Source organism: Ceratina calcarata, unplaced genomic scaffold (assembly GCF_001652005.2).
Source record: "Ceratina calcarata isolate Rehan_Ccalc_2016 unplaced genomic scaffold, ASM165200v1 scaffold253.2, whole genome shotgun sequence".
In the NCBI taxonomy this organism is placed as follows: domain Eukaryota; kingdom Metazoa; phylum Arthropoda; class Insecta; order Hymenoptera; family Apidae; genus Ceratina; species Ceratina calcarata.
In genome coordinates, this window is record NW_017147346.1 from 129586 (window position 1) to 142532 (window position 12947).

A 12947-nucleotide genomic window follows, 5' to 3' on the forward strand; every position below is an offset into this window, starting at 1 on the left:
TTTCGACTCGACAATTTTTCTATCGTCTCGTCTAATTTAATCGCTAAGACCCTGAATCTCGTGAACAGCTTGAACGTTGAAAGTACACTCGTACATTAATTTATCCTCGCCTCAGGTTTACGACCCCTCGTTAAACCTCGCAGCTTAAAAAACAATAAACGAGCACCTGTGAGCAACGAATAATTCTTTCTTCGATCAATCCCCTCCTTCGTTCTCCTTTTCCATCATCTCCTTTTCTAATAGTATATCGTTAAACCATGTCCTTTTATATTCAGTGAGCAATTCGTTTCGAATTCCAACTTGACTTCGATATGTGGCAACAAGTAAGTAAATTTTCACAGAACAATTATAATAATTTCTTAATTAGTCGAACGCTCTTTTTTTTATTGAGTCGCCCTCGTATTACTCCGTCCTTTAATTCCCTAGTAACGTCGGAACTTCAAGGGCTAACCGTTTCTATTATCATTTTTATCACTGTTTTTTTCCTAATACTGCCCATTAACGTCTTCGCGTCACTCTCCGACTTATTATTTATGTATTTAATTATTTCTTTCGTTTCATCTCTCTCTCTCTCTTTCTCTCTCGCTCTCTCTCTCTCTCTCTCTCTCATAAGGACTAATTAATACAATTACTGTCGATAGGCTCGATGTGTTTACTTCACGGGTTAACAATTATTAGCGTTTTAATTTGATTACGTTAACATTTGTTTAGATACGATTAAAAATGATTTCGCGACGCGCGAGGCGGGCCGACCGCTCCGGGGCCAATTTCATTTAATTTATCGACACGTGCTACCACCACGCAGGATTAATCGCGCAGTTTTCAACAATTTTCTCGTGGATATCCTATTAACACGTTTTTAACAGCTATAAATAATCGCTATATATTTTTACCCGTAGTGTTGCGATATATTACTCCTTTACACATTGCTTCTCGATGGATCCGGTTTTAGTACCGCTCGGTGCAATTATTAACTCATTAACGTGACGCAAATTCCGCTAGATACCGTCCCCCGGCGCAATTAAATTTGATTCACGTCCGAATCCGATTTTTTGTTCAACGTGTACGTCCGACTGGTTCGGTATAAATTAATTTAAAGGTCGCATTGTCATTTGGGACGTTGGCCACCGATCGTTTCGCTTAAATTGGCCACCGGACAGGTCGGATCGCGTTTCTTTCTTTCTCATTTCTTTTTTTTCTCGTTTTTTCATAATAATAAATCGTCGACATGCGGCGTCTTTCCACCAACTTGAACTACAGCGTACGCGTTCTGCGGAAAAGAAATGAAGGAGAAACCCGGCCACGGTTTGCCGTTCGTTTCACGTTCAACGTCCGATTAAGAGAATCTGGAAAATATTTTTACCGCGTAACGGATCCGTCAAGACCGTGGCGATTCTTAAAACCTTTCTCACTGTTACCCTCTGACGTAATATAGTTGCTCTTTTATTACAGGCCTCCTCGTTTCCTCGACGCAATATGCGCGACGAGCTTTAAACTTTTGAACGTCGACTTTTCCGCGAATCCCTTAAATTTTTTTTTTTCGTTAATTATTTTATTTTGCTTCTCTAATGAGTCACTCGCTCGAGATAACCGCGATAGTTTTAAACGTATTTTTTTTTCAGTTTAGTCTTCCCCTACGTAATACTGTATTCTACCGAAACCTCCCGGCGCGAACCATTAAGAACTTTAATTAAATTCATTAGTGTAGTTTAATTAGTTTAGCTGATTTAAAGATCGAGAATGGATTATTTCCACCAATCGAGGCGTTTATCGATTATACTTTATATTCTCTACGTTTATTTATTTATTTATTTTTCATTAATCGTTCCTTTAACATCATTAACAACGTGGTTTTTTTTTGGTAATTATTATTGTTTAACCATTATAATAATATTTAAAAGATAACGTGATTGGTTGTCGCGTCAATGCCAATGGCCAAAACGTGCTATAATAATCTGTTTTTTTTTTTTTAAATATCTTTTTTTCCGCTTTTTAGTTGCATTTTATGTCTTCAACAAAAACCCGCCTGCGAGACTATCCGTTAACGAGATTCCGATGTTACTTTTATTTTTCTGTCAGTCGCGATGACAATGCTTCCTCCTGTCCAATTGTCGAGTCCATCTTTATTTTGTTTCTCCACCCGTCTGTCCTCTCTTTTTTTTTTTAAACACGGTAGACCAGATTGCTTGTTTAATTCTCTTCAATTTCGTCATAGATCTCATATTTTTGTACGAGAGGAATAAATTAACCTGGCTGTCTAATTCTATCGTTTCGTAATTCTTCAAATCGTGTGCATTAAGGATATTGGATTTGTCGCGCCTTCGACGGGATCGTACGAGGTCGTAGAAACTTAGGCGTGCGCGTGACTAAAAGGTGGACAACAGCTACGGTATGAAACGTAACGCGTCGCTTAGAAAACTCGAAGACTCTCACAGCTCGCGCAGACAATCCTGTTTCCCAAAGACACCGAATCCGCGTTTCCGGAAATTCCGTGTCGCGCCACGAACTTAAATTAATTACTGGAATATATACATGTATATTAATTACTGAGCATTTGTATATATTGACTAAAATGTTTCTCGCTTCCAGATTCGTGGCTGACCGAAATTTCACAAAATAATCAAGATTCTTGTAACTCGTACAAAGACAATAGACATAATCATTCGATATTCTTATTAAACTGAATTAAATAATAATGATTTATCTAACGATACGTACAGTCGGGATTGGAATAATTTTCAACAGAAAAGCACAAACGAAATAATTGAAGATCTCGAAAAATTGAGATCCACCCTTTCTGGACCTTCGATTGCTTTCAGACAAATGATTATGTTTCTTTAATTCAAGAATCTAATTTGTGGCAGTGCAATGGTGACGTCAATTTGCAGGAAAGAAAACCTATTTAGTATTCAAAACAATTCTAACGTACATATGTTCTTCAACTTATCTTTTCAAAGTCACATCGATCCATTCTCGTTTGTACGCAGTTACAATTAATACAACAATTATTCATTTATAACGAAATCAAAAATTGAATGAATCTATTTCTATCATTTTTATATTCTTGTATCCCTGGGAGAAGGATTTGGCTTTGCGGGCGACACAAATATACAACTCAATCGGAACAGTCGCACGTCCGTTGACGGATAATCCGGAGTGGGGAGGTTGGGGGGTTGGGGATGGGTTGGGGCACGTCGACAGAGACGAGCTGCAAAATGGTTTGGCCATTTAGGGCGAATAGCGTGCGGTCAAAGAGCAAGAGAATTATTCAAGGATCAGGCTTCGGCTATTAGCTCGAGATCTCTGCAGTAATTTTCACAGATCGTCGAGCAACGAGTCGACTCACGACGAACCGGCGGCGGGGCGGCCTGTTCATCGAACGAACTGGGCAATGAGAAAAAGCGAGTGCCCTGACCGGTCCGCCGGAAATCTCGTTCGGGAACTTATTTAATTTTAAAAGGAAGCCGTGTCGTCGTTGTAAAAAAAAACAGGTCGGGACTCGCTTCGATCCAAGGCGACCCGACTTAAAAAAGTAAATGCACGCTGAACGGTTGCCTCGAGTCGCCTTGGAACCGTTCCCCGAGTCCCGGATCGCGAAAGAAGACGCCTCTTGTTTCGTTTTTTATATTTCATCAACGGTTTGCCTTGAAATCGTGCAATATCTTGTTTCTTCGAATCTGTCAATTTGCCAATACGTTCTCAACGATAAAATTCTCCTGTCCATAGGATAATAAAATAAATGAATATTCGATACGATTCAATCATCCACAAACGAATGTTTCCTGTCATTCATGTGTCAGATGATCGTTGACGATTCCAAGGCAAACCACGGTCAGTCGGTCGACTGGAACCGGAAGTCTCGCGTGGATCTCGAGGATGCGAAAGCCTGCTTCCCTAGAACGTTTAGATTCGAAGAAAGTGTGTATACGTGTTCATACGTGTGTTCCGCGTGTCACCTGTTCGTTTCTGTGTGTGCGTGTACGTGTCCTCAAGATTATTCTATGCAACAGAGTGCGCGGTGTCTACGTTTCTTCTCAGTGTTAGTGTCCGTGAGAGAGAGTGTGTAACCGTGTGTGCGCTTGTACAAGCGTATTACAGAGGGACAACAAACGATGTCCGCCGATAGAAGGGAAAGAAAACGCGTGGAAGAAAAAAAGAACACGTGAAGAGAGATGCTGCGCTATAGAAGTCAAATCGTCGTGTAATCATCGTCACCATCATCATCATTATCATCATCATCATCACCAAGACTACTCGGTTCGTGTACCCGTCATCATCCCGCTTGCCTTTTGCCGGATTCTTTTTCTCTTACGAGCTAACAAAGAACAATATTTTTATTTATTTATTTTTATTTATTCATTTTTTTGGTTGGTTTCTTTTAAACGTCGCGCTGTCGCACGCCACCTTATAATCGCAGTATAAATCCTTCGTTTTTTATTTATTTATTTATTTATTTATTTAAGTTGTCGTCGATTTTTTTTTACTTACTAGTGATAATAAAATTCTCTGGCATTTTTTTATATCATCTTGGCAGTTCATTGTATGTAGTTATTATTCTTTACTTATTATTCTCTTTTTTTGTTGCTTTTTTTTTTCATTTTTCAGAATATTTAACGTGTGCGCTTTGCTCTTAATCGTGTGTGTATCCTCATTCCCTGTTTCAAATTCGCTTTTCTGTTTTCTCTAGTTTTTTTTATAAGCACAATAAAAGGAGCAGTGTACCCTTCTTCAGCTTCTTTCTCTTGTTTATATATATATATATATATCTCTTTTTCTCCCTCTCTTTTTCTCTCTCTCTCTTTATCATAGCTCTCTTTCGCAACAAGATTCTCACACTGGCAACCAGGACCGAATGAAAAATTGTTTCATGGTCGTCGACCATAACTTGATTTATCTTTTTAACAAATTCAACCGCAACGACAATCCTCAGTGCTCTATACTCTCTGTCTCTTGTATCTTTGAGCGTATGTTAATGTGTGCATGTAATGCGTGTAGGTGCGCGTTTCACACGCGGTCACGCGCGATTTTTACATCCCGTGCAAACGATAGCAGAAGCGAGTCTCGAAGGCGACTTTATTAAACGAAATTTTCACACAGCATTCACTGAAGAACGTCAGTTCTTCAAATTTTATTTTTGTTTTGGAATTAATGCCAGATGTCTCAGTATTGATAGTGCAAGGAGATGATTGTATATGAGAGAATAAGTCGGATAATAAATTTTCTTTCATTTCAGAATTTCATTTCTTTGTTTTCAAGAAAATTGACTTTAAACTTCCTTCAGTTACGCATCCATTTGACTCTGTCGTGGGTAAACGAATGTCGATACAAAACATATTCTGTATGAGTAATAATAAAGCACGAAATATTTAAGATTTATTTTATTAATTCATTCGTTGAAAATGTATACTGCGTTCATAAATACGCACTCCAGATTAAATTTTCGTGCACGAATTTTCAATTCCCAGAACGGCAAAATGATCCTCGCTTTTAATTGCGGAAGAGTTATATTGCCTTCGGAATAAACGTTTGATTTAATAAGACCCCATAGATCAAGATCAAAGGGTTCACGTTTTTATATAAATGGTAAGTAATTGTTTGCATCGAAATTCATTTAACTACGATATAGTTAAGTGCATGTGTACTCGGAGGAAATTCGAAGCTGATTTTGTCGAAAACAAAATCTCAAATGAAACAAATTTATTCCATACCTTCGACTTACTTCCACATATACAATCATTCCTAAGGATGGGATCGAGTACCTCGCAAATGGGTTCGAACATTCATTAATTGAATTCGAACTCTCTATAAATACTACGGAAAATAAAAACAGAACTCCTAAGTACAGGCGAACCTGTGCCAGACAGTTTCGAACCTTTCACAAGTAGTTTGGTAAACGGAAGCAACGCTTCCAAGCACACTCGAATTTTAGTCGAACTTATTCGAAACTTTTATAAACATCGCACCAGAAAGTCTCCGGTCTTTCTATTCATTACTCTTTCTTACTTTTAAAATCAATTATGCTGTCCTTTAATGTTCAATCTAATTCAACATTAGAGTTTCATAATTTATCGGATTTTCACAAGGGCACATATCCTGTGAATTGTAAGTTTCAGCATCAGTAATGACAGTCATAGCCTCCACTCTGTAGCCATTTCTGTACTTTTAGAAATAGTATTTTCAAAAACAGGATATGTCATTGTTAAAAAATGATCTAGGCTAAAATCAAGTATTGTAAATGAAGTATTATTCTTAAATAATTATGAATTTAATAAATAGAGTGTTTAAAATCAACTATGTAATTCTGATTTCCAAGATTCGAGTACTACTTACGAAAGATTCAATCTCTTTCAATATCGAAGAACTTATAAGTATTTTTTCGAAACTTGTAAGCATTCATTCTGAGGTTCGATATCAATTTATATAAAGTGAATACTTTTCAAGTATAATCATTAAAATATTATTGCTTTTGAGTACTAATCGGAACCTATGAAATGAAACTTATTCGCATAGGATTCGTGAGTACATGTCGAACTTGATCCCATCCCTAATCAACCCCTCGACGGTCTTACAATACTGGGCCATCCAATTCTCCAAATTCGAGAGTAAAAAGCAAACTGTTGATTGTTATTGGCGATCTACTGTAAAGTCGCTTTGAGCTCGAATCGAAAGGAACTCGAATATCGGCCGATCGATCGTCCGCGTTCCAGGTCTCGAACAAGGAACAAATACGCGTACAAGGGATGCGCATACCATACCTCGGCGTGGCTGGCGTGTTCACTGGCTGTGTATGCGTGTACTCTATGTTCGCGTGTATGTATGTATGTGTGTACGTGTCTGCGTGTATGCGCGCGCGCGAGCGCTTCTGTTATCAGTGTCCCTTTTAAACTGGCCGTTAAACTCGGCGCAGCAATTTATATCAAGTCTCGCTAAGGCGTCCTCTTCGAAATGTGAACTACTGTGATGAGATATACCGTTTTGCTTCCGTTTCTGTTATTTCGTTTTATATCGTAAATTAATACGAAGAGCCTAGTGTCCTCTTCCTATCCCGGTGCGGATTATCCCGAAACGAGGCGTAACATCGACACACGACTCCGAGTCTCGAACAGCCGGCCGTCCAACCGCAGGAGAAACGCCGTCGCCTCTGCCACGATCCACTCGGCGAGCCGTTCTCTCTTCCAGCCACCGTAACAGTCGGTATAGTCATCGTCATCGTCACTGTCACCGTCGTCGTCGTTGTCGTGGAGTTCGCGTACCTCGCCGTCCTCCGCACCGATAATGCGCAACGCACGATCCTCGTCATCGACGACCGACTTTCCGTCGGCCGCCTGTGCTTTTCTGAATCACGTGACGATGATGTGCGGCGCCGACAGTAGGACGGTGATGGTTGCGATGATGGTGAACAGAGTAAAAATGATTAGGCACATTCTGTCGATCACCATCGCCGCGAACTTCCAGTCGTTCGTCACTTTCGTGTTCTCCTCCTCGCTCTTCAGCTGATCCGTGATTATCTGCAACAGGGGAAACACGTGCGACCGTTCATTTCCTCATACGAAGCGATTATTAATGATTACCACAGGGCAGCTGTACCATTTGTGGTCACTCCACCATTTGTCACCAATACCTTGTTTATTTCGATATGTTAGATATTCTGGTGTTAGTTTTATTGAAATGAATATATCTGCAGAAGCCTGGTATGTTGGTATCGTTATCTATGTCTTCTCACTCTTAGTACTCCATTATTTTGTTTTAATTAACACATTACGCGCTATGTCAGTCACTGGTGATTGACAATGTTCAACCGTTATTTGTTATTATATGATACGGAAACTGTTAAGGTGGCCACAAATGGTACATCGAGTCTAATTGATTAGAATAGAAGTTGTCTGGATCAATAATTAACCTCCATAATTGTGACGATTATCCTATTAAAAAAAAATCAGAATAAAATCGACTCTCTTTTTGAATCTTTAAATCCGAGGATTTTCAGATTACATTTGGTAATTAGGAATCCCTCGCGGGCGCTTGAAATTACGCCAGGCACATTCCTTTCCCAGCCAGAATACATTAATACAAAGCTCCGCGATAATATGCGCATGAGAGTTCTAATTTATCCTCTATCACTGTCTCCTTTCTGAACTTGCGTCGGTGCGCGACCTCCTAAACTCTCTCGCTGGTATCCTATGGGATCAATCTGCGAAACATTTGCATGCAAAGGTGTAGGTTCTCTGATCGTGAATAATAATCACCGCGTGAGAGGGTAATTGTAACTTTGATCTGACCAATTAGCAAACAACCATTAACATTTGAAGAGGAATGATTGGACAACGTTGTTAATAATCAGAACAAGTAATACGTCAGTACCGTGGAAAGCAATAATATATCGCGGATTGATTGAACATCTGTAATGCTTCGAAATGCTTACGGAATTTGAATTATCAGTATGACTGTCCATAACTGCATAGCGGAATACGCGAACTTTCCGTTTAATATTCAACTTGTAATCACGAGCGCCGATAGGTTTCGAGTGTTTGACTTTCGAGTATCAGTTCTGACTCGGGAATTAGACAGGGGATGGGGGTCGTTTAATAACCCTGTACAAACAGTCATTGGAAAAGGGAGAATGGTTTCGCGTTCGTCAGCAAACTATTCACATCATGCGACAGAAGGGACAGAAATACAAGTTTATTCGTCATCGAATGGCAAGATAGAACAAGAAAAGCAAAGGCCAGAATACTTAAAAAGAAAAAACAAAGAGATAAGATGATAGAAGAGATTTATATGTGGAAGTAATGAAAATGTGAGTACAAGGAAACAAGTGTCGCATATGCTTGAAAGATCCAAGAACGTTAGAGCACGTTTGTGTAGGAGCAATGGCAAACGCAGAAACACTGAAATGAAACTACTACTACAAAGAGCAAGATATAAAAACGTTTATTCTACTGAATATCTTTTTTCTCTTATTTTTATGTAATGTATTTTATGTGATTCATTGCATGACCCATGTACTCTATCATACGACCAACTCGCACCATTTAAACGCAAGAAATACTTGCTTACATCATGTAAATCCAAAAGAGAATTTTAATCTATTTGGGAATCGTACCTTAATTTCTTTTAGGATCATGACGAGCTCGTTTCGGGCACAGAAACACGCATTTTGTAGTATCGTTTCGACTTGGGGTCCAGGCGTGTCCGGCGGATGTGGATGATGGTGCGGCGTGTGACTGATCGGGATCGGACCCGGGTAAGAGGAGTGTCCCAGTGGCGTCGCGTGTTGATGATGCGGCGTCGCTGCGTGGCTGTGATGATGATGGGGCGTCGTGTGTATGTGACTGTGCCCGTGGCCCATCGTGTGATGGTGCGGCCCGGGCGTACTGTACACGTTGTTTAGGAGATTATTGTGAGACGCCAGAGCGTTGTCCTCGAGGTCCAGGACATTCGCTAGGAGGGACTTGCTGCTCCTTTGACGAAGCTCCAGGTCACCGTGACTCTTACCAGCGCCTGGTTCGATCCAGTAAATCGATTAGTAATAGTTGATTAACGCAGTTCAAGATTCAGAGACAAATGATACAATGATCAAACATAAGATTTTTTTATAGAAAAGAGATCAATTCTGTGTCTTATGCCATTTACTCATACAAATCTTGATATATTTATGATCAAATAGAATGGGATTTGGGATTACAAACAAGTTATTCATGAAATTCTACAGAAACTTAAAAGATTTAAAGAACACCAAAGGACATGTCGAAAGACATTTGAAATGAGTATGAAATACTTTCTAAAGGAGACAATATTTATAATATAGTACAAAATAATAAGAAATTGTTCGGATGGAAGAATGAATGATTATACAGTTTCTGGCAACATTTTACTTTCTCAGGGACATCTCCGTGTTGAAATTATTTACACGCATGCACACGACTTGAGACAAGTCAGGTGTGCTTCGACGTGTATTGTGCATATTATTTTATAACAGGTATAGTGAACGTGAAAGAGTTAGTGTTCGGTGTGGCACAATAAAACATTTATACATCACAGATAGTAATAAATGTTGTCAGTACTTAAGTCGATGCTTTTGCGACTAATTATGTCGATGCTTTTTCGGGACGCTAAATTACCGATGACTGGAGACGGTTTTTGAGACTTTTGCGCCTCTTTTTCTTCTTTCTCACTTGGTCGTGACATACGAAGTATACAAGGCAGCCAATAAAGGAATACCACTCTCACCTGAAAGTCGAAACTTCGAAGTTACATCCATAAAACATAATAAATAGACTATATTTTATACATGATTGGAAAAATTTTATATTTGTTGTACAGGGATAGAGAGATATAACCACTTCGATTTTCGTCATTATTGTTCAATTCAATGGTAATACTTCATCAATCGGTGCAGGAAAAATTATACAATCCCACTTTTAAAAATGTTAATGACCTTCATATCTCTACAAAACAGCTTACACCAGGATGTGTCTCTCTTTAAATCATTCAATGTTATATAAACATGCTTTGCTACGTATAATAATAACAATGAAAATCGAGGTGATCCACCCTGTATCCCCACAGCATTAAACTTGTACGTTCTTTAATTTCAATAATAGTGGAATCACTCTTAGAAATTTTTGGTAGCAAAGGAAAAAAGTTGTTCTGCACTGCTTACCCATTCGGACATTTCGTGGGTGTCAGCATTCCGATGATGATAATTCAAAATAAGTATTGTGCTGACGACGCTGCTGGCCACCATAAACATAATACAGTTGAAATACGTTCCTGCGAAAACATTGTATAATATATATAAGAGTGTCAGTGACATTTTATCAAACCGACGTTCAATTTACTTAGAATTAGAAAAAGTGTGACAAGGTAATTTCAATCAGAATTGAGCAGAATCGATCACGATTCCATTCAGTTCGATCGCGACGTCAATTTCAGAGCGTTTCCAATCAAGACGTCAGGGAGTGTTTGTTCGCCAACTCCGCGTCTGACCCGCACGATCCGTTACCACTGTCAGACGGACTACCGCTATCGCACAGCCACTGTTTAGTTCACGAACGCGATCGAGGAGGACTGTCGCGTTGGTAAAGCATAAAGGACTCGTCGTACAATCCACTCCTCTACGCGTTTGACCAGATCATGGTCTAAGATAATCGTGCGAACTACGTGCAGGAAACATTTTATCCGATACTAATAGATCCAAGCTTTACGGATATAATTGAAAAATACGAAAATTGAACTTCGTTTTAATATCGTTTTGCCTTGGTTACGTCTTCCGTATGTTGAACATATAGAATGCCTTGCAAATTTGAATTCAGAACACGGTATGCAGTTTAATGATGTACTTTAAATGGTAAAAGAGGAATTTTCTTCGCGTTGTAGACGTCATTATAATAAACTTCGACGTAGGGCACGTTTTGCCTTGCTCTATAGAGAAAATATACAATTTTTCCCAGTGGGTGGTATCAAGTTAGAATGTGAAACATGGTATGGCGACTATTATGCAATATCGTAAACTACGATATTTCCAAGGTGGAACCTTGCTCTAGAGAACAATGGTATTATAATGTATTGCATCAAGGAAACTATCTAAGTATACAGTGGCTCAAAAAAGTTATTGGTACACTTTTTAAAACGGAATAACTTTTTTAACACTAGAATTTCAAAACCGAACAAAATGACTGGTTTTGAACGCAGAAATGCATGTATAAAAAAAGTCAGTAATTCTACTATTAATATTGTACCAAACAAACATAATTTTTTATGAAATCCTAGAAAGCCTAGGCTTAGCCAGAAGGAATAGCTTTTTTAATATTCGACCAAACAACATAATTTTCCATAAAGTGCTACAAGACTTTGTTTATTATTTGATGCGTAATAAAAAATTTTAATAAATTTCTATTCGTCGAAGTAACAAATAAGAAAGTAAAGAACAGAGTTTTTAACTTTTTATCAGGCTTTCTAATAAAAATTTGAAACATCCCGTTTGTAGATCTAAACAAGTTATGTACATGTATAAAGTTTCATTAACATCGGTTAATGTCGTTCTAAGCTACAAAGATTAGAAATTTCATAAATCGCAGTTTTTCATCACTTTCAGTCTAAAATTCAGATAAATCGAAGAATTTTTACATTTATCGACGTGTCTAACTTTTTTCTACTTCCACCGATTTTTATGTAACTTCCTTAGATCTACAAATGGGATGTTTAAAATTTTAGTTAGAGATACCAATAAAAAAAAAATTAAAAAATGCAACGTTCACTTTTTTCTTCGCGATTATAACCAATAAAAAATTCCTGTTGCTCATTATATATAAAGTAAACTAAATCTATCGTACAAATGCTTATGCTGTCTGGTTCAATATTAAAAAAGTTATTCTATTTTAAAAAGTGTGTCGGTACTTTATTAAGCCACTGTACAATGTAATTTTAGTACGTGGATGTTTCAACTGAAATTGCTGTATTAATTCTAAAAATGTTCGACACTTTGATAGAACGAAATAATTACAATGACGTTCCAATTTCTGTTCGAGAAAAGACCATTTAAGTTGGAAATAAATTAAACTTCCTTCGACTCGAGTTAAAAACGTTCAACGATAGGATGAAGTTCTCTTTCCGCGCAATTACGAGCTAATTAAGGTAGAAATCACGAAGAACGACATTCCTCGAACAACCTTTTGTTTAAACAAAGAAGGTTCTACCCTTAAGGAAAAAGTTTGATGCAGCTCTCTGACACAGTCACTTTCGCCGTGAAATCGAGTTCTCTGGAATTGTGTGTCATTTCCTCAAAAATATAGTATCGTCTTTAAGTTTCGCGCGATATTAACCCGACCTACTTCCCAGAATCTCTGTCAGGTTCCTCGTCAGAAGTTGAGACAATTTTATCATAACATTTCCATGATGTAAAACTACGCTTTTAAATGTTTATCTTCATTAAGTGCATCTGCATA

At 38.2% G+C, this 12947-nt stretch overlaps 1 protein-coding gene across 2 annotated transcripts in view; it reads right to left on the reverse strand.

Annotated features, from left to right (window-relative positions):
• Positions 1-559: 559 nt before the first annotated feature.
• The window catches only part of nAChRa7 (nicotinic acetylcholine receptor alpha7 subunit), a 213064-nt gene continuing 200676 nt past the window's right edge, over positions 560-12947 (reverse strand). The window contains exons 9-12 of one of the 2 annotated variants that reach the window (XM_018021446.2): positions 10664-10773; positions 10065-10230; positions 9104-9501; positions 560-7508 (exon numbers count right to left, since the gene is read on the reverse strand). In XM_018021446.2, the coding sequence (XP_017876935.1) occupies positions 7341-7508; positions 9104-9501; positions 10065-10230; positions 10664-10773 (842 nt within the window). In that variant the 3' untranslated portion in view covers positions 560-7340. The remainder of the gene's footprint in view (positions 7509-9103; positions 9502-10064; positions 10231-10663; positions 10774-12947) is intronic. The other variant, XM_018021447.2, reaches the window with a different exon arrangement.